A 26,604-nucleotide genomic window follows, 5' to 3' on the forward strand; every position below is an offset into this window, starting at 1 on the left:
CTGAGCAACTGCAGCAGGACAGCCTGATTTCCTTGGAGCTACAGAATAACATTTTCCTGGCTGAAGCACAGAGAGCAGGAAAAAAATGCAACATTATTTCAGATGCTTCACCTGATTTCTGATTGCAGCAACTTTCTCACCCATCAAAAGATCCTCCTGGCCTCTTACTTCCACCAAAGTCCTTAAAAGCCCCAAAGACACAACGGGCACAAAGTTTATTATTCAGCCACCAGCAGAGCCCACCCAGCACCCAGCAATGACTGCAGCTGAACAGAGAGCAGCCTGTGAGGCTGAGGTTCCAGCTAACACGTCACCCCTGCAACACGCTCAGCTCCCTGAGCCCAGCACCAGCACGAGCCAAGGCACCGAAAGGTCAGAGCTCCAGCCCTGCTAGCCTGCCTCCAAGCTCCACTTCACTTCTCCTAGCCTGCCTCCAAGCTCCACTTCACTTCTCCTAGCCTGCCTCCAAGCTCCACTTCACTTCTCCTAGCCTGCCTCCAAGCTCCACTTCACTTCTCCTAGCCTGCCTCCAAGCTCCACTTCACTTCTCCTAGCCTGCCTCCAAGCTCCACTTCACTTCTCCTAGCCTGCCTCCAAGCTCCACTTCTCCTAGCCTGCCTCCAAGCTCCACTTCACTTCTCCTAGCCTGCCTCCAAGCTCCAGCTCTCCTAGCCTGCCTCCAAGCTCCAGCTCTCCTAGCCTGCCTCCAAGCTCCACTTCTCCTAGCCTGCCTCCAAGCTCCACTTCACTTCTCCTAGCCTGCCTCCAAGCTCCACTTCACTTCTCCTAGCCTGCCTCCAAGCTCCAGCTCTCCTAGCCTGCCTCCAAGCTCCACTTCTCCTAGCTTGCCTCCAAGCTCCACTTCTCCTAGCCTGCCTCCAAGCTCCAGCTCTCCTAGCCTGCCTCCAAGCTCCACTTCTCCTAGCCTGCCTCCAAGCTCCACTTCTCCTAGCTTGCCTCCAAGCTCCACTTCTCCTAGCCTGCCTCCAAGCTCCACTTCACTTCTCCTAGCCTGCCTCCAAGCTCCACTTCACTTCTCCTAGCCTGCCTCCAAGCTCCACTTCTCCTACCCTGCCTCCAAGCTCCAGCTCTCCTAGCCTGCCTCCAAGCGAGGGGGGATTGCAGCAAGGAAAAAGCAATGCTACAGACCCCTACCCTTTTCAGTCCTGCAGTTCTCCTCCTCTCTCAGCAAGGACTCCAAAGTCTGTCACAAGAAACAAGTGGGAGCAGAGTGAGACCAGCTCAGCTCCCACCAGTTCACCTGAGAAATTCTGAATTCTCCAACTGAAATCTCAAGAGTTTGGCTGCAGTTTGACCAAGAAGCACAAGACAAACACATCAGCATTGCAAAGAGCTGCCCAGGGAGCTTTGCAGTGCCCATCCCTGCAGGTATCCCCTGGAGGTGGCACTCAGAGCTCTGGGCTGGGGACAAGGTGGGCATGGGGCACAGCTGGCACTGCCTGGGCTGGGAGGGCTTTTCCAGCCCCAGGGATTTGGGAATTCTGGGAAATGGTGATGTTTAAAGGCTCAGAGATCCCACATCACATTTTGCTGTACAAAGAGTGTATTCAAATTAAAAGTGTGATGAACAGAAAACTTTGCCAGATTTCCTAAAATCATAGAACCCCAGAATATCCTGAGCTGGGAGGGACCCCCAGGGACCCCCCAGTGCCAGACCCCCACCAACCCCAGCCTGGGCACCCCTGGCAGCACTGTCCAAAGGCTCCTGGAGCTCTGGCAGCCTCGGGGCCGTGCCCATTCCCTGGGGAGCCTGGGCAGTGCCAGCAGCCTCTGGGGAAGAGCCTTTCCCTAAAATCCAACCTACATCTCTCCCGGCCCAGCTCCAGCTGCTCCCTGGGTGCTGTCCCTGCTCACCAGAGAGAACAGGAATGGACACCACACATTAATGGAAAGCTGGGGGGACAGGAGAGGCATTCAGGGATTTGGTTTTAAGTTCTAAAACTCTTTGGGTTAAATATCCCCAGTAGTTAATACAGATAAAGTGATTTTTTTGAGCCATACAATACCATTTGTCAGCAGCTCAGAGCAACGTTGAGGGCACTTGACTCTAAAGGATGCAGCTTTTTCCCTCCTCACAAAGCAGAATTGTTCTGCTTGCATCATTTGCAGACAGCATGAGTTCGAAGCAATGCCCTCAGATTTAGATGCTGTGTTGAAAGAGCAGCACCAAACAATCCATGCCAAACAATCCTGCCAGACTGCAGCTGGAGAACTTCCTATTCCTGTGTCACAAGAGCTTTCCAGTCACCGTGCAGAGCTCTGGGATTTACGGGTCATCCTTCACTTCTGACTCTGCAAAATGGTGACTAAACAACCTAAAAAAAGCATGGAGCTGATAAAGTGAAAATGCTGCACAAGCTTCAGCTCCATTCAGATTACTCTGATAACAGCTGTGATCAGGAAGCACATTCTGAGCATGGATAACACCTCAGCTTCCTGGCAGCTCAGCAGGCTGGGGTCAGAGACCAAGAAGCACCAAATGGGAGGATCCATCCGGTTCAGTCCCACGTCAATTAAGGACCTCCTCATCACGAGCCCAACATCCCCTTTGGTCCCACCAAAGTCACCTGAAGGGCTCTGGGCCCACGGGAATTTCCAGCGCTGAGAGAGACTCCCTGATCCCAATGAAGCCAGAGATTGCTGGGCACAGCCAGCTGGAGCTGAGCAGTAATGCCCACACGGCATCCAGTGCTACACCACCCAAAGAATGAACTGCATTTGCCTTCCTCCTCTGGCCATGTCAGCATTATTTGTCATTTCCTTGAAGCAACCTCATTTCTCAGCAGCAGATATCCACAAAAACTCGATTTCAGTCACATTTCTTAAAATCCATGCATTGTGTTAAATAGCAGGTTGCTGATTGTTCTCTATTAAGCACTTTATATCAGTGTGGTTTGAGAACAGAACAGCAGAACATGCACAAGTTTCCAAGCTGGATCATGGCTGTTTCCAAACTTTGTCCTTAGACACTTCAAAAATCCACAATGTCCTGCCATGAATTTAAGTATAGATGACCTCATGTGAAAACATATTTTAACACTTTTATGCTTTGAACTCTTCCTCTGTATAGAAACTTTACAAACCAGAACTTTAAAAAAAAATAAAAAAGGAGCTGTTGGAAAAGAATAGGGGGAAACTTCATTACATGTCTTGTCTGCTTTTAAATCTACTACTTCCCTGAACACCTACAGTAACTTCATGCCACACTACTTTATTCCAACAAAAAAATCTGCCCTCTTCTCTTTGATGCTTATTCTGTTGTTTGCAATTCAAGCCCACACAGAAGAATAGGTGTTAACAAGGAAGAAAATTTTAAAACTATTTCAGATCTCTCTACAACCCAGTTCCAGTTACAAAGCTTTTCCTGGTTGGGATTGGCCCTTTCAATCCCCAGCAGAAGAAAACCCATGAACATTAAAATACAAAGGGTAAGAGGGAGAGAACACCTGCCAGCCTTCAGATAATGCTGAAACTCAAGAGACCATTAAAATGAAGAAATACAGATGCAGGACAAAAGGGAGAGAAGAAGAACAGGTAAGAATGGGGATGGCTGCAGGCAGGGAAAGCAGTCACAGGCACAGGCAGCAGCTGCAGCAAAGGTGCAGGGCAGAGAATTGCCTCTAAAAAATTGAATTACACCAAATGTCCAGGCAAAACAGCCAAGCACCAACTCTACACAGGAGCCTGTCTGTCTGAGAGCTCCAGAGAGCTGAGTTCATCCAGCTGGGGCTCACATGTGACTCAAAGGAAAATGTCAGGATTTTTGCTCAAGAAATTCAATGATTACATCATCCCATTTGGTACATGACCGGATTACTGGCATTTTATTACAAAACACAGCTCTCAAGCTGTCAGGTCTTATGATTTTCTGTAAGAATTAACTGTGCTTCCCCAAAATACCCTGAAGATTTATGAAGTTATTAGAACTTGCACTGGGTAACTGAGCTCCTGGCTGCACCTCCTCTCCAAAAGCACAGGATTCCCCACAACCTGTCCACACCTGAAGGCCATGTGCAAAACTTACTTAAAAACTATTAAATATTGCACCTTGCAGTTCACAGGCCAGCCCACAGCCTGGTGCTCAGGAATCTGAAATTGTAATATAAATAAAAAAATGTATTTTTGAAGTTAGAATAAAAGGCTTTATCACCATAAAGACATGGTTAACATAGTTCTGTGTTTAATTTGTGATTAACACAAAATTGGCTCAGCTCTATCTCCAGTTTTCAGATCAGTCTTGTGAACACTTAAGATACAAGCAGCAAGTTCCCAGTACACAAGCTGGTGTTAAATTGTACCACAATATAAAGATTACCATGGAGAGAGCCCTCCCAAACTCACCCTGACCTTTGGAAGCTGAATGTGCAGCTGCCTTTCCCCTGGGCAGCTGAGGCTGTTCAGGCTGCACAGACACAGCTGAATTCCCTGCCCAGCAGCCAAGGTTGGATCTCCCCTCCACAGTTCAGCTGGGAGGGCAAGGAACAAGAAGTCCGTGTGTGCTTGGCAGGAGGAGCATGAGGCTGAAAACAAGAGAGGCCTCTTCTCCTTCCCCCCAAGATGGGTGGGGGCTCTTTTGCAAACACAAAACCAGACACCATTTAAACATTTCTCTCATACAGTGCTTCGAAGGGCTCAAACAGAGAGACCTAGAGGTGCTCTCAGAAAAGACTAAAAGTTCTTGTTTCCCCAAAGCAGCTCTGCCATGCAGATCTGCAGGATCCCAGTTGGAAAAGCTGGACTGCCACTCCCAGCAGGTGTGATTCTAACACAGGGTGGGTTGGGCTGGGAAGGACCTCAAAGCTCATCCCATCCCACCCCTGCCATGCAGGGACACCTCCCACTGTGCCAGGCTGCTCCAGCCCCAGTGTCCCACCTGGCCTTGGGCACTGCCAGGGATCCAGGGGCAGCCCCAGCTGCTCTGGCAATTCCATCCCAGCCCCTGCCCACCCTGCCAGGGAACAATTCCCAATTCCCAATCTCCCATCCAGCCCTGCCCTCTGGCAGTTTGGATTTTTTCACAGGAATATTTAAATGCAGTAAATATTTACAGTTCTGTATGGAAGTACAGAAACCCACGTGCTCCAGAGGAGGTTCATTCTGAGTCCTGCAGAGAGGTGCCAACCATTCCAGGCGGCTCCATGGGAACCCTCCTTCAGGAATCACAGGTTTAAATCCAGGTGTTCTGTGTATTTTGTATTATTTGTGCATTAATAACTATTTCCTACAAACTGTGCATTTCTGTGGAGCATGTGAAGCTGTACCTTGAGATGATGCAAAGCTAAACCCCTGTCCAGTCATTTACAGCCAATCAGTCATGCCCAGGGCTAGATCCTTCAAAGATACTGAGGGAGAGAATCCCCATGGAAATCTGAAGGGCCAAAACACAAAGAAAAACCTGAACGTTTGACACAACGTGTCTGCACTGGAATTATTTTAATAGTGTCATTAGGATTTGCTAATCCACACTATTAGTAGCAATATATTTACCTGTGATATGGAATATACCAGCAGGCCCTTGATTTTCCAGGATTGCCATCCCACAAAACCTTGCTCTTACAAACTCATAGGATGGAGAGGTCAGCTCTCACAACTGTGGGCACACACAGCCACGAGGGACAGTGCAGGGACAGGGGACTGGAAACTGCTGCTGAAGAGAAACACAGCAGACACTGAGGTTTCAGACACTCACGATTATTTCACAATTCCAGACTCATGTTTTACCACAAAACTCATTGAAAAGCAGAGTTCACAGAGAAAAGATGTCCATTTGGACACTAACACTAATTCAATTACCTTAAAAACAGCACATGAAAAAGTAAAATATAATATCCAACACATGCAAGTTCGATATGAGAAAACCAAACCATGGATGTACCATGTCAGTCAAGTTTTCTGTTTTCACTGATTGCAATGAAGGGAATGCTGTAAAATGCACCTTTTGCAGCAAAAATAGAATAACCTTTCTTCCTGAGAATGCCCAAGGATACCTCTCTTCACTCCTTCCCTCTCAAAATTATTTAATTTCTATTAAATAGAAATTTTCTATTCTTGTCAAGAAGCTGATCCTCTGGAGGGGACAGACAATGCCCTGTTCACATAGGAGAGATTAGTTTCTAATTACTATCAGTAATTAGTGCTTTCCTGCAGCTAAAGCTGGAGTTTCTCTGTCAGCAACCTGACCACCTCCAGCCCTGCCACACACAGAGCTCCAGAGAGGTTCATTCCAGACAGGTGGATCCACCAGACACCTCCACCAGTCCCAAACCTCACAGTTTATGTTTGCTGGATGAGGGCCTGGCAAATACTGCTCCAAATCCTTCCATCTGCAATTAAAATCCTATGGAGACAATGCCAGCCAAAAATAACCAGTGTAATCGAGTAAAAAGTGCACTTTTAGAAGAGGCTAACTCCTTGTGCCACAGATCCCACAGAGGTTTTAGCACCTCTCAGTGAGGTTTCCTGTGCACAAGTCATTCATCACCAGATCTCAGCCTGGAGCCCATTTCTGATTGTCCACCACCCCCCCCCCCCAATTTCATGCTTGGCAAGTAAAAACAAAACCAAGTCGCTGTGGAGGGGGCAGCCCAAGTTCAGCAGCTGTGTCCAACACAAGAGCAAGGAGCACTCAAAGCTCCCAGCACACAGCAGCAGCTGAGGCAGCCCCTGGGTTATTTTATGGTAAAAAGAAACCAAAACCCTGCACATCTCGTGGGTTCCAAGCACGTCAACTCTGAGCCAGCCCAGCTGAGAGGAGCCCCCCAAACCAAGGAGCTCATCCTGCTCTGCTACTGCACACAGCACAGGGAAATGGTTGTGGCTGGGAACTCCTGATCACAGAATTCCAACTGGCTTGGGCTGGGAGGGACCTCAGAGCCCACCCAGTGCCACCCCTGCCATGGCAGGGACACCTCCCACTGTGCCAGGCTGCTCCAGCCCCAGTGCCAGGGATCCAGGGGCAGCCCCAGCTGCTCCAGGCACCCTGTGCCAGGGCCTGCCCACCCTCCCAGGGAAGGGTTTCTTCCAGAAAACTTCCACCCCACTGATCTCCCCGTTCCTCAACCCACTGCTTGTATTTTCCTTAACTTCTTTTTCTTTATCCTTCTATTCCTCTTTTCCCTGGTGTTATCCTACTAAAAGCTAAAGTTACAATCCCTGATTACAGCACAAAGACACACCATAAAAGGCCATCCAACGTCACGATTCAGAAACATTTCATTGCTAGATTCACATTCCTTCCTGAATCCAAATCTATCCTAATTGCAGGATTAGAGGCATTAAGGAAAGGCCTCACAGCAGTGAGAGAGGGAACAGGCACTGCAGGTCATGGCTCTCAGACCCCAATTCTTACTTTATCGAGGAACCAGGACATAATGGAAAATTATCAAGCAAACACAGCTACTCTGCAAAGGATCTTATGTGGAATGAGAGGCAGTGGGACACCAGAGAGGGAACACAGGAGCTGAAAGAATGGAGTGTGGTTTGTGAAGCAGCGAGTGCAGGGTGCAGCCCACTCAGCTCCGGGGAAGCCTGAGCCTCAGACACTGGAGAAACTGTTCGGAAACGCTCGTCTGCACGAAACATGACCCCTGTCAGGCTGCCAAAAGCAGGGAGGGCACTCCAGGGCTGAGCACGCAGCCTGGCTGCCTCAGCCTGCTGGCATTTCCAGCCCTGAGCCCCCAGGGAACAGAAAACGCAGCTGGATTCCCTACCTGTGACACCTGCTCACACCCACAGGCAGGTACCCCCTGCTGCAGCTGGGCGTGCAGACAGGCAAGGCTGCTCCTCCCACACCTCAGACAGGGCTCTGGGGAGCATTTTAACAGAGAGAGGAGAATTTGGGAGCAATTCACTGGTATAAACTATCACAGGATCATGGAATATCCTGAGCTGAAGGGACCCCCAGTGCCAGCCCTGCCCAGACCCCCACCAAGCCCAGCCTGGGCACCCCTGGCAGCGCTGTCCAAAGGCTCCTGGAGCTCTGGCAGCCTCGGGGCCGTGCCCATTCCCTGGGGAGCCTGGGCAGTGCCAGCAGCCTCTGGGGAAGAGCCTTCCCCTAAAACCCAACCTAACCCTGCCCTGGCCCAGCTCCAGCTGCTCCTCGGGTCCTAAGGAAGTTTCCTGGCTGAGAACATCACCAGGTCATATCCAGCAAGGGAAGTCAAAGGTGACTACAACAAAAGGTAAAAGGAAGAAGGAAAGACCGTGTGAAGTAGCACTCTCCAGAGCCATCAACACCCAAAATACCGTTTGGCTTTTTGGTTTAAGAAAATGCATCCATTCGGAGCTTGACTCCAACAGATATTCAGTTAATATCCACAGCTATTGCCTTAAGTATCTATTGCCATATAAGCTCCAAACAAAAAAGCACTTTGGAACTGGCTAGTGGGAAGAGGCTGAGAAGGACTTGTTTTAACGAGGGCCACACTATCCCACCTGGAACGCCGGCTGGTTCACTAACAGGAATTATTTACTAAACAATTCTCTCTGATGAGCCGTGGAAGCGTTTTCCCTTCACGGGGCTGGAATTCACAGAAGATACTGCTTTCGACAAGCAAACCCCCTATTCCACCCCAAATAAAGCAGCAGCTGAAGCAGAACAAAAGATATCCAGAGGGAATATCATCCAATATCAACCTTGTCTGCTCCCCCGAGGCAGAGGCACACGCAGGGACACAGCCCCATCCATGGACCGGCTTCCTCTCCCTGACGCCCCTTCAGCATTCCCTCGTCCCCCGGTGCCCTTTGCCGAGCCGTAAGGGACGGCACTCCCGAGGGATGGCGCTCCCAGGGAATGGCATTCCCAGCCCAGGGCTCTCCTCCTTCCCCTCGCTCGGGGAGCGGCGGCCGGAGGCAGCGGGACCAAGGTGATCGCCGCCGAAGGATCCCCGCGGCGGTGCCGCCGCTCGTTCCGGTAACAGCAGCGGCACAAGGGCAGCCGGCCCCGGCCAGGGGCGCAGCATCACTCCCCGCCCGCCCCGGCTACCGAGCGAGGCGAGGAGGAGGACCCGGGCCCTGGCACCGCGACACGCCCGGGCACCGTGAGGGGCTGAGGCGGCGCTGCCCCCCCGCCGGCCTGGGCTGAACGGCCGCCGCTCGCAGCCCGCGACCCCCGCTGCCCCCCGTCCCGCCGCGCCGTACCTCATGTCTGTGCGGGCCCTAGTCACAGCCCCGGCCGCGGCCAGGGCACCGAGGGGCCGGAGGGGCCGGAGCGGCGCCCGCAGCCGCCTCCGCCGGACGCGCCATCGCCGCCCTCGCCCCGTCTGAGGGGAGGGGCGAGGAGCCCCTCGCGGCCGCCGTACTGACGCGCGGACGCGGCCCCCCGCGTGACTGACAGGGCGTGTCACCAATCAGAGACCGAAAACGCGGCAGAGCCCCGCCCCCTCTAGCCAATCAGAACTCTGACAGCCCCGCTCTGACGCGCGGTCTCGGCCCGCCCCCGGCGTGACGAGCGGGACACTGCACCAATCAGAGGCAGGAACAGCGGCAGGACCCCGCCTCCCCGACCAATCACGGCTGTGGCAGGCTGAGGGGTCAGCGCTCGGGGAGCGGTGAGGGGCCTGTACTGTGCATACGCAGTTACTCATGAGGCAATCGCAGGTGGCGTCTCCTCCCTCTCCCCGGCCATGTCCCAGAGGTCGCGCCGGGCGTAGCCTCCCTCCTCGCCTCACTGAATGAGTGACATCCGCGCGGGCCAATCGCGCCTCGGCTCTCACGATGAACGGCGGCCACTCTGACCAATCGCGAGCGCTCACGGTGCTACCGGGAGCTATGATTGGCTGCAGGGCGGGGGGGCGGTGCCTGAGGCCGAGGCGGAAGTGAGGTGGTGTCATGGCAACCGCGGGCGCGTCGCGGCGCTCGGGAGTCCCGCGGAGCCGGAGCCGCTGAGGGGATCCCGGGGCTGCTGGAGCCTCTCGGTGCGGGCCGGGCTCGCTCGGAGCCGCTGAGGGGATCCCGGGGCTGCTGGAGCCTCTCGGTGCGGGCCGGGCTCGCTCGGAGCCGCTGAGGGGATCCCGGGGCTGCTGGAGCCTCTCGGTGCGGGCCGGGCTCGCTCGGAGCCGCTGAGGGGATCCCGGGGCTGCTGGAGCCTCTCGGTGCGGGCCGGGCTCGCTCGGAGCCGCTGAGGGGATCCCCGGGGGTGGTGGGGGGGGCACAGGCCCGACGTGCGGGGGGGTCTCGGGTGGTCCCTCAGGGGTTAGAGCTGCAGTAATGGTGCCATGATTTCCTGCCTTTCTACCCCCCTGCTTTCCTTTTTCCTTGTTAACTCAATTTGACTGTGTTTTTCTTTTGTTTTGGTTTGGTATTTTTTGGGTTTTTTTTGGGTTTGTTTTTTTTTGTGGTTTTTTTTTTTGTGTTTTTTTGTTTGTTTGTTTGTTTGTTTTTAATTTTTTGGTTTGTTTTTTTTTTTTTTTTCCTTTCTAAAGGTTCCTCTTCGTTGAGGACAACACGGGAAGGGGAAGGCCGAGCCGGGAGAGGAGCCAGAAACCCCAGTGGTGATTTTTGGTGAAATCACATGTAAGTTTCACTCTATTCCCGCCCAGGAGTTCCCTGTGCAGTGCCCAGTGTGTGAATTGTGTGGCTGGGTGGCAAAGAGCCCCTGAACTGCCCGGGGCACGTCCGTGAATCCCGGCTCCCCAGGAGAGCTGCAGAGGGACTGGGGACAAGGCCTGGAGGGACAGGAGCCAGGGAATGGCTCCCAGTGCCAGGGGGCAGGGCTGGATGGGAGATTGGGAATTGGGAATTGTTCCCTGGCAGGGTGGGCAGGGGCTGGGATGGAATTGCCAGAGCAGCTGGGGCTGCCCCTGGATCTCTGGCAGTGCCCAAGGCCAGGTTGGACACTGGGGCTGGAGCAGCCTGGCACAGTGGGAGGTGTCCCTGCCATGGCAGGGTGACACTGGGTGAATTTTAAGGTCCCTCCAGACCCCAACCAGTCTGGGATTCTGTGATCCTCACTCCTGTGGATTTTCTCTGTTATGGGCAACTAAACCTGTTGTTCTGGTTTAGAGCTTCTGTATCACAGAGACTCAAACTGCCTGCAAACAACAGCTGTGATTCTTCCAGAATGGTTTAATTTAATTTAATTTAATTTAATTTAATTTAATTTAGCAGGGCTTTAGTGCCTTGTTTGCCCACAGCCACTGCAGATGTCACAGTTTGGTTGCTGTGTTTTTCAGGTCACTATGAAGGCCCTGTATGGTCAGCAGAATTCTCCTGGAGAGGAAATGACATTTGTGTTCCAGGAAAGAGTGAGTTCCCTCCACAACAGCTCTGTCCCTCGGGCAGGGGGACAGGAGAGTTTGGCTGAGTGCCACGGGGGAACTGAGGCACAGGAATCTTGTGCAGGCTTGGGAAAGGACTGGTAAGATCCTGGCACACACAGGCAGGGGAAGGAAGGCAGGGGAGGTACATTTTGTCATCAGGCAGCCCTTGCCAAGGCCACTGCTCTGCAGTTTTGGTGTCCAGACTTTACAATCAAGCTTTGTAGGCATGAAAAATGAGCCCTGGATCCACATTTCCTGGCTGAATTCTCTAGTCCCTGAAAAAGTAGAACTGGAGCTTGAGGAATCTCTCAGGCTTGGGGTGAGAGCACCAGTTCTTAGTGGGGTTGTTTCTTTGACATCATTTGGACTTCATTGTGGACTTGAATGTTGCCCTCAGTGGGTTTGCCAGGATTTGTGCCTCAGGTAAAGTGAAAAAAAGCCTCAACAGAAAAATAATGTCCAGTGGCTGATGAGGTTTAGTAAGGTCTAGTGGTCAGTTTGCAATAATATAGAGACATAATAATAATGATAAGTAGGGTCTAGTGACCAGTTTGCAATAATAATAATACAATAATACAATAATACAATAATACAATAATACAATAATACAATAATATAAAAATATAATAATATAATAGTACAATAATATAATAATATAATGCTAATTATGCTAATGGCGATAATGATAATAATAATTCTACTACTACTAATAAAAATAATATACATGTACTCAAAATGGTGCTGTAAACCCCTTTTCATTGAGAAAACCTGCCTGCTCTCCCCACAAAACAGTCTAAGAAGTGGACAAGTGCTTTCAGGAGCTGGAGAAGCTCCTGGGGGCACATCCAGTGTCTAACACAGCAACTGTAAATCTGTCCTAGGAGAACCTTCCTGCCAGCAGAGACCACGATGTGAAGGTGCAGGTCAGGGCCTGTGCTCTGAGCTGGCTGGACACAAAGGTATTTCCTTGGGGTTGTGTAGAGCTGGGGGTGTCTGTGCCCCCCCTGGCCCTTGGCTGGTGACTGGCACAAGCTGAGCTGTGGCTTTGCTGCTGGCAGTGGGCACAGGATTGGGCTGGGCTTCTTGCACAGCTCTGATTAAAACAACATCTGGAATGTCATTCCTAATTCATGGAGACAGATCAGTTGTCAGCTGTGAGATCTCTTGCAGTAAATCCCTTTTATCTTCATCTGACTCTTAAGTCACAGGTTGGCTCGGCTGGTAGTACCTCCCTGCTTTTATTTTTTAATATGTTTCTAAATTTAAATACAGAATTCAGTGCCATGGTTTAATACTGCCTGAGGAATGTGTGCACTTTCTTCCCCTGGATAACATTTTGGTAATGGCCCAAGCTTCCTGTGATGATCTAACACTGTAAGATGGTAATACATTTATAAATATAGAGCTTTAGCAAGGATGCTCTCAGCACTGTTTTCATTTAGCTCCTGTCAGAAATCAAAGTGAAGAAGGAACTTGTGCCTGTTGGGCGAGAAATTTCGGGAGTTGTGCTGGAAGGTGAGTGAGTGTCACTGCCCAGGGAGGGGAGGGAGCAGGGATTCCCCCCAGGACAAAGAGCTTTTCACAGGACAAAGGGCACTTCAGGAGCTCTTTGCTTCCTTGGTTGCTGTCCCAGTGCTGGTGTCACCCCCTGAGCTGGAGTGTCCAGCCTGGCTCTCAGACTCCACCTGTGTGTTCCTGCATGGAGCTCCTTGTGGCTGAGGTGCCAGAGTTTGGGAATCCAGCATTTGGGCTTGGCATGTGTGAGCATCAAGAGAATTATGGTTTTTTCACAAGAAATGTGTATCTTCAGTTTTGTGAGCTAATGATAACCAGGGCTTCCAAATGCACATCCCATTCCTGCTATAAATATTTCTCTTCTTCCCTTCTTTCCTCCTTTTCACCTCTCCATGGTGAGTTGGAAGCAAGGTGACCTTTTTCCAGCCAGATGATGAAGTGGTGGGTAAGTTAATGCTTGTTTGCCTCAACTGACACCAGCAGTCATCTTTTTATAATGAATGGCCGAGGTTAGAATAATTGGTAAAGCTAAATTGACCATTAATTTTCAAAATTAAACTGCTGTCACAGGAATAAACTTATAAATGGGAATTGTGTTCTAAGAATGTTCCCTTAGGATTTGAAATATGATGTTGTATTAACCACCAAATTGTGAATGATGCCTTAGGAGAGAGGAGTTATTTCTTAGAGCCATTCTGTCCCACATGTTTATATTTTGTGTGCTGAATGAAATTATTAGAGGATGACTGAAGTTCTGAAAGTAGGACAGAGTGGAGAGTGATGTGGGGAAAGTGTGTGTTTGGGAATTGTGGTCCTTGCATCATTCCCTCAGTGCACAAGAGCTGCTCTAGGCAGCTCCTAGAGACTGGTTATTCCCTGGAGAAACCCTGGAGACAGCTCCAGGTGTGCACAAGCACATTTTTAATGGGAACTGTGAAAGACTGGACACAGCAGCCAAATTTGCAAGGCAAAACCCTTTGGTCTAAATGGAGTGTGAGATTTGTGGGGGAGAGGGAAGAAAAGAATGGTTTTCCTTGAGATAGAGGGGATGTTAATTCAGGAGATGGAGCAGGTTCCAGAACCTCCTGTTCAGGAGAGTTCTGTGGCTAGTGAAGGTAAAAAGTTCAGTTATAACCAGGATGGAGGGCTTTTTTTCTGCCTACTCTGCTTTTGCTTGCTCTGCCTTCCTTGGGTAGTTTGTTTTTCCTGCACTTCCTTTTTCCTTTTCCTGCTTTTTAACACTTCCACATTCCTGTGTGTTCATCCTCTGCTTCTGCAGCACTCTGTGGTGTCCCCATTCTTTCTCCCTCAATCCCAAAATGCTGTAGAAGCACCTCTGGAACTGCCTCATGCTCCAAGACACCCCAGGCTGGGACCTGGCCAAGGTCTCTTACCTGTCCTAAACCTGCCAAGAGTGGACTGAACCCAAACAGGACCAGGGAATTCCTTGGGAGAATGCTTTGTTGGAATGATTGCTTGTGTGAAATTCAAGTCTGTGTTCCTTTTTTTTCTCAGGAATTCTGCCCCTGGATTCTGAGGAGTCTGGTGTCTGTGAAGTTATCCTGGTTCACGAGCATTATTTGGGTGTGTAGATTATACAGTTTGCTAGCAATAATTTTTACTGTATCTGTGGCCTTTTTTTAGCTTTTCTAAAAGGGAGCCCATTACCTTGGAGCTCTGGGCACACTCCTTCCATTCCAACATTCCAAAATTCCAGCTGCTCCACCAAGTCACAGAAGTTTGAACACTCAGTGCTCTCAAGGGCTTTTTCTTTGCTGTCACCATTTCACAGTTCATGATGGCCTAAACCACACAAGCTGACCCTGTTTTTTTCCTTTTCCTTTTATTTCTCTTCTAACTTCCCATTCTGTTGCTTCATTGTTGTTACACTTTTTCCTAACCTGTCAAAAAATTTAATGAGGAGAAATTTGCTTTATTCTTCCCTTTAACTCAGTCCAGGAATATCACCTGGGACCAGACTAACAGATGGGGTGAAACAAGGAGACTGGAATTTTCAGGGATGAGGGTCAGGGAAAGCCTAGTATTGAAACATTGTTTTCAATTATTGTGAGCTTCCAGTTTTCTCTTTCTGGTCATAGATTACTTTAATGAGTAGGATACTAAATGTGGGAGTCCCTGTTCTTCTTCCAACGATTTGTTACCTTAAACAAGCTATTCTTTTTCTCAGAATTTGCTCTTCACAAAGAAACTGTGGCTGCCCCATCCCTGGAAGTGTCCAGGGCCAGGTTGGACAAGGCTTGGAGCAGCCTGGGACAGTGGAAGGTGTCCCTGCCATGGCTGGGGTGGCACTGGGTGGGCTTTGAAATCCTTCCAACCCAAACCACCCTGGGATTTTAAAAATCTACGTTTGGGTTGTGTTATTTCTGTGACTGCCCACGAACTCCAGCTGAGTAGTTATGAGATGGCTCCCTTAAACTTGGTTATATTGAAATTGAATCCCTAATTTAATTGTGTAAAATATGGCAAAATATCCTCTCCATGGCTTCTCAATACGAGAGGGAAACAGGAGTCAGTGGTGTTTGCAGGTGGAGCCTTCCTGACTCACTGTGGCAGGTTGTGCTGAATAGCCCCCAGGGATCTGCTGGGGTTTTTAACCATCTATTTGTGTGTTTGCTGGTGTGTTTGCTGGTGTGTTTGTTGGTGTGTTGGTGTGTTGGTTGGTGTGTTGGTTGGTGTGTTTGTTGGTGTGTTGGTTGGTGTGTTTGCTGGTGTGTTTGCTGGTGTGTTTGTTGGTGTGTTTGGTGTGTTTGCTGGTGTGTTTGCTGGTGTGTTGGTGTGTTTGCTGGTGTGTTTGCTGGTGTGTTTGCTGGTGTGTTGGTTGGTGTGTTTGTTGGTGTGTTTGCTGGTGTGTTTGCTGGTGTGTTGGTTGGTGTGTTGGTTGGTGTGTTTGTTGGTGTGTTGGTTGGTGTGTTTGCTGGTGTGTTGGTGTGTTTGTTGGTGTGTTTGTTGGTGTGTTTGCTGGTGTGTTTGTTGGTGTGTTTGTTGGTGTGTTTGCTGTGTTTGTTGGTGTGTTTGCTGGTGTGTTGGTGTGTTTGCTGGTGTGTTTGTTGGTGTGTTGGTTGGTGTGTTGGTTGGTGTGTTGGTTGGTGTGTTTGCTGGTGTGTTTGTTGGTGTGTTGGTTGGTGTGTTTGTTGGTGTGTTGGTTGGTGTGTTGGTTGGTGTGTTTGTTGGTGTGTTTGCTGGTGTGTTGCTGTGTTTGTTGGTGTGTTTGCTGGTGTGTTGGTGTGTTTGCTGGTGTGTTTGTTGGTGTGTTGGTTGGTGTGTTGGTTGGTGTGTTTGCTGGTGTGTTTGTTGGTGTGTTTGCTGGTGTGTTTGTTGGTGTGTTGGTTGGTGTGTTGGTTGGTGTGTTTGTTGGTGTGTTTGTTGGTGTGTTGGTTGGTGTGTTTGTTGGTGTGTTTGTTGGTGTGTTGGTTGGTGTGTTGGTTGGTGTGTTGGTTGGTGTGTTTGTTGGTGTGTTTGTTGGTGTGTTTGCTGGTGTGTTGCTGTGTTTGTTGGTGTGTTTGCTGGTGTGTTGGTGTGTTTGCTGGTGTGTTTTTTGGTGTGTTTGTTGGTGTGTTGGTTGGTGTGTTTGCTGGTGTGTTTGCTGGTGTGTTTGTTGGTGTGTTTGTTGGTGTGTTGGTTGGTGTGTTTGTTGGTGTGTTTGCTGGTGTGTTGCTGTGTTTGTTGGTGTGTTTGCTGGTGTGTTGGTGTGTTTGCTGGTGTGTTGGTTGGTGTGTTGGTGTGTTGGTTGGTGTGTTTGCTGGTGTGTTGGTGTGTTTGCTGGTGTGTTTGCTGGTGTGTTTGCTGGTGTGTTTGTTGGTGTGTTGGTGTGTTGGTTGGTGTGTTGGTTGGTGCCTGTCCCCTCAGTTCACAAGCCAGAGAAGGTCTGTTGGGCAGAGGCTGCCGGGACGGTCCGGGACGGGCTCCGCGCCTACACGGCCCTGCACTACCTGGCCCAGGTGTTCCCTGGCACCAGTGTCCTCATCCTGGATGGAGCAAGTGTGAGTAGCAGCTGGGCAGTGGTCACAGATTCCCCCTGCACAAATGTCCCTTAGCACACAGCCCCTGCTTTCTGGGAGTGCTGGCAGTGCCCTTCGTTTCATGGGTTTGCAGGCAGGGCTTTCCCATGTGACATCCTGACCAGGAATATTGTCCTGCCTGGAGTGTGGGGGTGCACAGAGGCTGTTCTGCTGTCCTACAGTGACACAGTTTTGCCCTGAGTCCTCAGGGATAACTGCAGGAAAATGCCTTATTGTTTAGTCCTCTCCCACCTCTGCTTTTTACCTTTTCTTGGATATAAATAATTTGATTTGCATCTTGCAGTTCTTAGTGCTAATGAAGATGTGGGGCTCCCTCAGCCAAGGTTCTGTAATATAAACATGGCTGGGGCTTTTTCCTTGGAGCTTTTTTCCCTTCAAGCTCTGAGTTCCAACTGCAGTGAAGGTGACTATGGTAATTAAAGTAGAATCTGAGCTATTTTGTTGAAGACAAGAACCATTTACTGACTAAAAGTTCATTCACTGAAGAGTTGTTTTGGCCTCACTTAGGACAGAAGCAGATCTGTGAATATTCAATTCTTGGTTCAGCTGTGGCTTTCTTGCAGGAGTAAGTTCATTTCTGGGTACTCTCCTGACTGGCCTTTACAATATAATTGTTCTTAAACAAGATCAAATTGTTGGTGTAAAGAAATGAATGAATTAATTAATCAAGGACCCTGCTTTTCTCTTCTCAGCCATTTGGTACCATTGCAATTCAGCTGGCCCAACACAGAGGGGCCAAAGTCATCTCCACTGCCCACAGCCTGGAGGACAAGCAGTACCTGGAGAGGCTCAGACCTGCTGGGGGTGAGTTTTATCCTTCAGTGCTGAAGTTTGGCCTAAACAATGTCTCAAAATATTTCTTTTTCTGTCAGGTCTAGAGACTTACTTCTGTAAAAATTAAAAACAAATTGATGAATAGTCTAAGTAAATAGTTTTCAGGTTTGTTCTGTGCTCCACAGGTATTTAATTTCTGGTTTAGGTGTACTTAATGGCATTTTTATTCTCCATTTCAGTTGTAATGACTGGCAGTACTTCCCAGTAGTGCTGAGTGCTGGCTTTTGGCCTAAGTGCTCAGGAAATCTTTCCATGTGATGAAGTGGTTGCTGTGGAAGGAAGGATTGCTGACTCACCAGTACCCCAGTGTGTGCCAGAGCTCACACACCTGACACCCAGCACTCAGCAGCCTCAGATTTCTCCTACAAGGGTTCAGTCAAGTGTCAGGTACTGCCACAGCTGGAGCTGCACAGGCTCTGCATTCTCCTGCTTTCTAAAGGTGCTTGGCCTCACACACAGCACTTGCATTCTTCCCTGACTTCTCTTTGATACTTCAAGTTTGGGGTTTTTCCCCTCTGAAAAGAAGATACTCTGTGTAGGAGCTACTGGCATCTTTTCTGACCAACATTTCCATGGTGTTTTGTGGAGGAAAGTGGAATATTCCTTTATTCTGACAGTTTTAAAATAAAGGGTGGCTTGTCAGTCTGGCTGGATTGCAGCAAAAGGTTAAAACTGGTGCCTGCTACTTCCTCCTGCAAATACCAAGTGCTGCAGTGTGATTGCCAGGTTTATTTTTCAGAGTATGATTTTTGTTGGCATTCACTGAAATTACAGAACAGCAGCTGTAAAATGCCTTTGGGGAGAGCCTTGTGCAGTTACAGCTGCACCCACCACAGCACCCCAGGGCTGCCACTGCAGCACCTGCCAGACTGATTTCTCTGGAGCTTGATAGCAACACTTTTTTTTTTTTTTTGCAGTTTGACCCAAAAAAAAAACCCTATTTTTTTCCTGATTTCAGCAGCCTTTTTTACTGTCTCTATGTTTATATATTTTACTGCACTAGCAGTCGTGACAGACATCAGAACTGGAAGATTTTTGGGAATGCTGTTGCTATGCAGAGCCTTGTCGCTCCAGCTGTTACAGGGCCAAAGAGGAAATACAGAAGACCTAAAACTTCCTTTTGTGACATTTTATGGGTGTATTTTGCTAATTATATGAAAAATTTGTGAGCTAGGAAAGGATTTAGCAAGTTTATTCTCACAGTCCTGAGTTACTTTTTACAGCATTTTTAAGTTCTTAAAATGTTAATGTCAAATAGATCCTAAGTAAGCCAAGCTCTAAGTGGCTTCTTGTGTGTGTGGGTGGAGAATTTTCAATTTTGTGCTTGTTCAGTGGGTTTTTGGTTAGATTTTGGCAGTTTTCAGTGACCAGTAGTTTGTGTTATCATTGTTGAACATACCAAGCTGCTTCCTGGAATGGCTGAGGGGGAAAATGATAACTGCAATTTTATTTCAAAGAAAGAAATAGAACCTGGGTACAGCATTAAAGAGAGAAACAGTTTGAGCCCAAAAGCAAAAAAGCTTTTAAAAGTGTTGAGACTTTCTGATTTGTTTGTTAATTAATGTGATTCCAGTGCCTGAAGTAGAAGTTCCTGGTAATATTTCAGGATTTGTATTTATACCAACAGGATGGGGCTTTTTTTTTGTCTTAAGTAATCTCTGGACTAAAAGTTATAATAGAATGAAGGAGGGGATTTTAATGAATTTTGACATTTTAATGCCTGTGTTTCAGGCTGGAGACAGAATATTCCATAAACTGTGGGATGAGTTTCTGTTAGAGAACCCAAGGAAAAGTATCTATACATACACAGATATTCCCTCTGCTCCCAAGGGTGCCTCCTGCTTTTCTTTTAGTTTGCTTTGTGAGGTTTTATTCTGTGCCACCAACACTGAGCTCTCAGGGGATGCCTCTGCTTAGAACCCCCCAGAGCAAACTCTGGGAACAGGCTGTGGAATCCTGGTGTTTCTGTGCCTCCCAGCAGTGCAGGAGGAGAGAAACTGAAGTTTTGCCAGTCAGAAAAACGTTACTTTGGAAGTTGTGCAAGTCACAGCAGAAGAAAATGAACTCTTTTACCAGTATTTTGTGAGAAATACATAAATGACAAAGGATTATGGAAAGTTATATTACAGTTTGTTGCTTGGCCTTTTCCACAGAGGTGAGAATTTTTTCCAGCATTTTTTAGGAAGGAAGTTGACCGGGATTTTGATAAATACTGTTTGAAGTATTGTACTGAGTTAAGGAACAAAATGGGATATTTTTGCTATACAGAAATCAGAAAATAGTCAAACAGGTAGAACTCTGGCCTTTATTTTTTTTTTTTTTATTGCCAGGCTTTGGGTCTGTGAAACCAGAATTATTTTCAAAAAGTGAAATTATTTGCAGAAATAATACCATGTCAAATTAGCCTGGTAAGGAAAACATTTTAACTTCTTGACTGAAGGAAACTAAGAAGAAAAGGATATTATGGGGGCTTATTTGCATATAGGGAATGTGACTATCATTAATAATTAATTATTATCGCATCTTTAGTAAATTTTGACTGTGTGTTCTCTCCAATGAAATAATTTTACTTCCGTGAAAAAAAAAAGAGGAAGTTACTTGGGATTTGAATGCATCCTATGATTAGATTGGGGATTTGAAGGGACAAAAAGAACCAAGCCCAAGGCATTTATTGATGATTTGTTAATATCCTTAATGACCAGCTCCTTGCATTTTTGCTTCCCTCCCTCCTTCCTTCCCTCCCTGTGCTGGGATCACATTCCAGGAGTCCGGCAGCCTTTGGTGGGTAAGTGCAGATCAGAGCTCAGGCCTCCACATTTGTTGGATGTTCTTTCAGTTCTCATTTTGCTATGAAGTCTTTGGCCTGTTTAATTTATAAATGTTTGTTCTACCAAGTAATGATGAAACAAACCCTGTGGCTGCTCCTTCTCTGTGTTATTGTTATAATATTAAAAATGGCTTCTACCTGAAAAGAGGGCAGGGCTGGATGGGAGATTGGGAATTGGGAATTGTTCCCTGGCAGGGTGGGCAGGGGCTGGGATGGAATTGCCAGAGCAGCTGGGGCTGCCCCTGGATCCCTGGCAGTGCCCAAGGCCAGGTTGGACACTGGGGCTGGAGCAGCCTGGCACAGTGGGAGGTGTCCCTGCCATGGCAGGGCTGGGATGGGATCTTTAAGGTCCCTTCCAGCCCAAACCATTCCAGGATTGTCTCATTCCTGATTCTGTGGTTCATCTTTATAACCAACCATAAACAGGGCATCATAGATGCCAGGACAAGAAAATGTGTTGGTGGCTTTCAGATCAGCAATATTTCAAGAGCAGATGTAAATTCCTTCATCTAAACATTTAATTAATGTTAAGAGAGCCAGGGCTTGGACAGAATAGCAAAGAATGAACTTAGAGAAGGATTTCTAACCTTAGAGTGCCACTTTTTATCCTTTTGGGCCAACAAACTCATGCATTAACTCCTGCATTCATAATTTTTAGTGTTGATTTTGCCCTGTGTTGAAAATGAAAATTAAAAAAAGTGCCAGGTTTTTTTGGGTGTAGCTGCAAACCCGTTTGTGGTACCTGCAGAGAGCAGAAACTGCGCGTGCTGCTCGGGAGCCGAGCTCTCAGTTTTGAGCACCTAAACTGCATTCCCGTGGATCTGAAGTGCTTTTTGCTGCTGTCCTGCTCTGGCAGCCCGAGTGATCGACGTGTCCCACGGGAAGATTGACGTGGCCGAGAGCTGCCTGGAGGAGACGGGCGGGCTGGGCGTGGACATCGTCCTGGATGCCGGAGGTACACGGGAGCAGTTGTGCCTCCCTGACCATCGCATCTCATTGTCCCGCAGAGCTCCTCTGTCACCCCCTGCTGCAAACCTCCCAGCCAGCTGCTAAACGGGGCTGGAATCTTCCTCTCTTTGAAACGGGAAATTCAAAAATGCCTCTGCACAGCAGAGCTTGTGCCATCGTTGGTTATGCTGCCTTGTTTGAATACAGAAATTAACCCTAATTAACAGCACTGTCAACCGCTATTGGAAATCAACTCTAATAGGTGAAAACTCGTGTGAAAACTTCCATACTCTACTGTAATAATATGTAATAGCATTTTATTTACATAACTCTGAATTGTAACCTCAGTTACTATTTAGAGTTATGTAAATAAAATATGATTACATATTATTATACTAGATATTATATATATATTACTATTGTTATATATTGTGTATATATTATAACACACTGCTGATATATATTTATATCTAATACTATCTAAATATCTAATACTATCTAAATATCTAATACTATCTAGATATATATTTTATAAATTTAAATAATATAATAACATAATATAATATAATATAATATAATATAATATAATATAATATAATATAATATAATGTTGTTATATATAGTGTTCTATACATTATGCATTATGTTATATATACTATATATTATATATATTTATATCTTATATATACTATATTATGTATAATAGACTATATTATTTATAAGTTATACTATTATGTTATATACTATATTATATATATTATGTTATATACTACATTATACTACTATATACTGTATAATATAGGCTATATTACAGTCTATATTGTTACTGTATAGTATTTTTAATATGAATATAAACAAAATATTGCTCTGAATAGTAACTTCAGAGCTATTATAAAACATTATTCTGAGTAAAGTATATAAAATACTCAGGGTATAAGTAAAATAATAAATTCAGAGTATTTCAGTGATTTTTAGCTGAAACAACCGAGATCCTTAGAGTTCCAGTGAAAACTGTGGAAATAAATACATATTGAATTTTCCACATTTTCTCCTGAGCTCAGAGGAATTTATTCTCCCTCCCCAGTGAGGTTATACAGTGCTGAAGATGAACCAGCTTCCAAATCCCAGCTGCTGCCTCACAAGCACGACATCATCACTCTGCTTGGGGTTGGGGGACGCTGGATAACGACGGAAAGGAACCTGCAGGTAAAGATGCCTGTGGCAGGGAGTAGATTGTCCCACAGAAAATAGAGATACAGACACATAAAAGTGTTGTTTCAACCTGTCAGTGTTACAGGATTCCTCTCTTTTAAGACAGAGCAAGGGGTGTTTTTTGTTTGGTTTAACTATCTCTATAAAATAACCATTTAACCTTCTATTTATTTTTGTGTGGGAAAATATAACTGAATAACATTTTTCTCCAATTTGCTTCAGCTGGATCCTCCGGACAGCCATTCCTTGTTCCTGAAGGGAGCCACAGTGTCCTTCCTGAACGATGAGATCTGGAACTTGTCCAGTGTGCAGCAGGGGAAGTATCTCAATATCCTTTGGTGCTGTGGAATTCTCACTGCTCAAAGGAGTGAAAGTACAGCTGGGAAATCCCACTGAGAGGTTCTCCTCTGCTCAGTGCTGCAGCCCTGCTGAAAGGTGGAGATAACGTGTAAGAGACACTCAGGTTTTAAGGTATTCTCTGCATTCCTTTTAAATACATCGTGGAATCCCAGAGAGGTTTGGTGGGAAGGACCTTAAAGCTCATCCCACCCCACCCCTGCCATGGCAGGGACACCTCCCACTGTCCCAGGCTGCTGCAAGCCCCAGTGTCCAACCTGGCCTTGAAAATGTCTCTACAAGCTTCAGGAAAAGCAGTGCTGCAAAACACCCATTCTGGGAGAAAAAAAAAAAAAAAAAAAAGCAGTATTTTGATTCATTATTGAACCAATTAATTGAAGATTTGATTCTATACGTTTTTATTTTAGGAACTTGACATTTTGGATTTTGTTTTGGTTGTTGTGCTTTTGGGCATTAGATGCATCACCTGTAAAGTTAATGCACTCATGTTCACTGCAAAAGTGGAAGTGTTTTGGCTTCCTAACTTTTTCTCTATTTGCAATGTACAGAAGTATTATGTACAGAAAATGTACTGATTTGTTTTGTACCTGAAATTTATGGAGGGACAATGTGGGTTGGGAACAGGAAAAGGAATATCTCCTATATTTAGGCTGATGCAGCTGCACTGAGCTCCCTGGGCAGGGCATTTTCAGCCCTGGAAGGTTTGGGTGCTTTTGGCTTTAGGAACTTGTGAAATTCTGGAGCATGTGGCATTACTATCATCTGAAGAAATCACAAATTGATCACTTTTTAAAAGAACTTGAGCTTCAAGTATCAGCCTGATTGCCCTTAAAATGAAGGATGAACCTTGTTGTTTGAGTTTCAAACAAAGACTGAATACAGCCCCATGTATTGGGCAGTCTTGGCTGGTGGTCATTAACTCACAGACCCCTCACGTGGCAATGTGCTCCTCTGCAGTGTTCCCAACTTCATTTTGGCTTTTTATTGGGTGCCTGTATGAACAGTCACAACAGCTACCTGGTCCCAAAATCTGTTCTCTTCATTCTGCACAAAAAATGCCAGTGATTAATGTTCTAATAGTGCAGGCTGCACTTGTATTTCATATTGAAATACTGGATATTTTCATATGGAAGTAATTGAAATATCCCATATTTCATTTCTGCATCCTGTCTCAGGAAAGGAGGTTTCTGATATACAAACAAGTGCAAAAATCTGATCTAAAGCCTGAAATTGAGGTTAATTTTCATTTTGCCTTGATCTTGCTGAGTTTGTATCAGTACAGGGCTGTGATCAGAAAATGTGATTGTAAAGAGATTTCTCTCCAGCTCTATTGCTCCTTAACAGTCCTCTTGGATACCCATCCTGGAAGATATCATGGAGAAATTATCAAATAGCATTTTCAGGTGAGAGATGCAGAGATTTTTGTGGGTTTTTAAATTCAGCATTAGAAGTAGAAAACCCTTGCCAGCACTAACACTCCTGAGCAGAGCTTCAGGAGATAGGAAGACTCCCACAATAAGGTGGGAATGGAAGATCCCTTCCCTTAAAGCAGGATAACAACTGCTGTTGAGCAGAACCCTCCCCACCACCCTGCAAGAAGGATCTCTTTTCATTCACTTGTGGCTCCAGTTTGCTTTAGGGCTTTTCCCTTCTTCTGTGCACTGGAGCAAAGCCATAAAACTGTTACTTTGTTTGAGGAGGGAGGTTGACACAGTGAAAGTAAAGTGTGTCCTGTGATATTTCTGGTGGTCTGAGTGTGCTCACCAGCACTTTTTACTGTTTCATTTCAGGCCTCAGCTGGATGAACCCATCCCACTGTATGAAGCCAAAGTTTCTATGGAAATAGTTCAGAAGAATCAAGCAAGAAAGAGACAAGTCATCCAGTTCTGACACACAGCTCCTGGTTTCTCAGCCTGGGGAAGATAAAGAAATGTATTTGTGGAGTAAATGAGCGTACACTTGCAGGCAGCAAACAGAATTTAAACATTCTTTGTACCTCAGCTCAAATGGTCTCTGAAGCTTCCATGACTTCAGAGTTTTTAAATTCCCTTGAGCAGAATGTTCCCATCAGCAGCTTCTAAAGAAGCAGCCGTGACATAAAAATCTTGTGTGCCTGCCACACTTAAAAATGTCAGAAATATCTACAGGCAAACTCAGTCGCTGTTGGTTTCCAGCCCTAAGAAATTAAAGAGGGGAAAAAAAAGATGTTTTTATTAGTCTTTTTGTCTCCAACCCCTACCAGTAGTTAGCTTTATAGTTACCTTTTGCTTTTGACTGCACTGAGACCGAATGCTACACTTAAAGATCTTAGTCCACATTTAAAATTGTTACTCAATTGAAGGACAGGCTAAACTATCGAGGTTGGCAAGGGTGCCAGATGGGAAGGACATGGTACTGACAGCAGGAGTTTCCCCAACTCTTTCTCTTCACTTCAGCACTAAGGCAACAAATCCAGAGTTCCCAGACTGGTGGAATTGTGTGAGTCAGATGTTTGAGGCACTTTGTGTAGCTTGTAACCTTTGGTATCTCCCTGTGCAGTGCATGTTAACCTCAGCACAGCCCAGATCTGTCTCTCCAGCATTATCCATGATTGTGGCCTGTCTGAAAGTCAGCAGTGGGGAAGGAACTGCATTTTGTTTTCCTTGAAGCATGTACCTCCCTACATGCTGTGATTGGAGAGCAAAAATGCCTTTTCTCTTTCAGCCGTGTTGCTCATTTTCGCTGTGGATCACTCAAACCACGGACACGGCCACTTCACAGCTGTGTCAGTGGGAAAATCGGAGAGAAAACAGATTATCCAGAACCACACTTATCTGTCTCCTCTCACTCACTGCACTTGCAGGAGGTTCTGGATAAATGATGCAGGGCAAGCGTAGGAAATCAGGAGGAACTCTGATTTTACTCCTCGTGTGCTGCCATGCAGCCTCGGAAAGGAGAGGTGCTTTGTGCACGGCTGAAGCGTGTGAGTCCTCCGGGGGTTCCACACCCATTCTGAAGCCTTGGACCCAGCTGTTGGATTTTCCCTGATGCTGCTCAGTTTTGCTTCAATGTTCCCAAAAGAAAGCAGATGAAATAAGACACTAACAAGTTTAAAAAAACAAGCACAAGCAGTGACAAAACTGCAAACGAAAGATCTTTTAGTAGTATGTATTGTTTTTCTTTTATTCTTTTGTAAGTAAAATTGTTGCTCCTAATTACCTCTTTATGACTTTTGAACCACGTGTATTTCTAAGTATACCTTTCTAGCATTTGTTATGCCTTTTGAACCCCATATACAACAGCCTAGTGCCACCGAAAGTCAATTTCTCTCCCTATTAGACTAAAACCCTGGTTTGTTGCTCCCAGAGTGACTGACCCCCGTGTGTTGGGTGTCCCATCGCACAGCCCCGGCCCCGCTATCTGCACAGGGGATTTGGCCCGGGGGCAGCCGTGCGGCGCTGCTGCCGCGGCCGAGCGCAGCCCTTCGGGCCGCTGTCCGGGTGCCTTTGGAAGGGCACGGACACAATTTCAGCGCCGTGTGTCTTTGTGCCGCAGGTTTGTGCTGCCTGTGCGGGCGGAGCGGGGCCGGCGGGAGCCGCGCTGCCCTCAGAGC

At 47.0% G+C, this 26,604-nt stretch overlaps 2 protein-coding genes across 9 annotated transcripts in view; one reads left to right on the forward strand and one right to left on the reverse strand.

Moving 5' to 3' along the window:
- ITSN1 (intersectin 1) overlaps positions 1–9,746 on the reverse strand; it is a 107,787-nt gene extending 98,041 nt beyond the window's left edge. For 3 of the 5 annotated variants that reach the window (XM_053936363.1, XM_053936359.1, XM_053936365.1), the window contains exon 1: positions 9,160–9,323. The gene's annotated coding sequence lies outside the window, so the exon portion shown is untranslated. Of the gene's footprint in view, positions 1–9,159; positions 9,324–9,593 lie in introns of those variants that run through there. The other 2 variants (XM_053936360.1, XM_053936364.1) reach the window with 2 other exon arrangements.
- On the forward strand, positions 9,551–25,217 carry CRYZL1 (crystallin zeta like 1). 4 transcript variants are annotated; one of them, XM_053936371.1, is made up of 15 exons: positions 9,551–9,569; positions 10,443–10,533; positions 11,193–11,264; positions 12,161–12,238; positions 12,722–12,794; positions 13,195–13,239; positions 14,310–14,378; positions 16,662–16,795; positions 17,527–17,638; positions 20,433–20,453; positions 21,352–21,450; positions 22,528–22,649; positions 22,878–22,983; positions 24,370–24,415; positions 24,803–25,217. In XM_053936371.1, the coding sequence occupies exons 3-15, from the start codon at positions 11,199–11,201 to the stop codon at positions 24,900–24,902; spliced, it is 1,071 nt and encodes a 356-aa protein (XP_053792346.1). In that variant the 5' UTR covers positions 9,551–9,569; positions 10,443–10,533; positions 11,193–11,198; the 3' UTR covers positions 24,903–25,217. The 4 variants fall into 4 exon arrangements, with proteins under 4 accessions (XP_053792346.1, XP_053792344.1, XP_053792347.1 ...); XM_053936369.1 differs by lacking the exon at positions 9,551–9,569 and adding an exon at positions 9,837–10,112; XM_053936370.1 differs by lacking the exon at positions 9,551–9,569 and adding an exon at positions 9,844–9,935.
- Positions 25,218–26,604: the final 1,387 nt, after the last annotated feature.

The sequence above is a fragment of the Vidua chalybeata genome, chromosome 2 (genome assembly GCF_026979565.1).
Source record: "Vidua chalybeata isolate OUT-0048 chromosome 2, bVidCha1 merged haplotype, whole genome shotgun sequence".
NCBI lineage: Eukaryota > Metazoa > Chordata > Aves > Passeriformes > Viduidae > Vidua > Vidua chalybeata.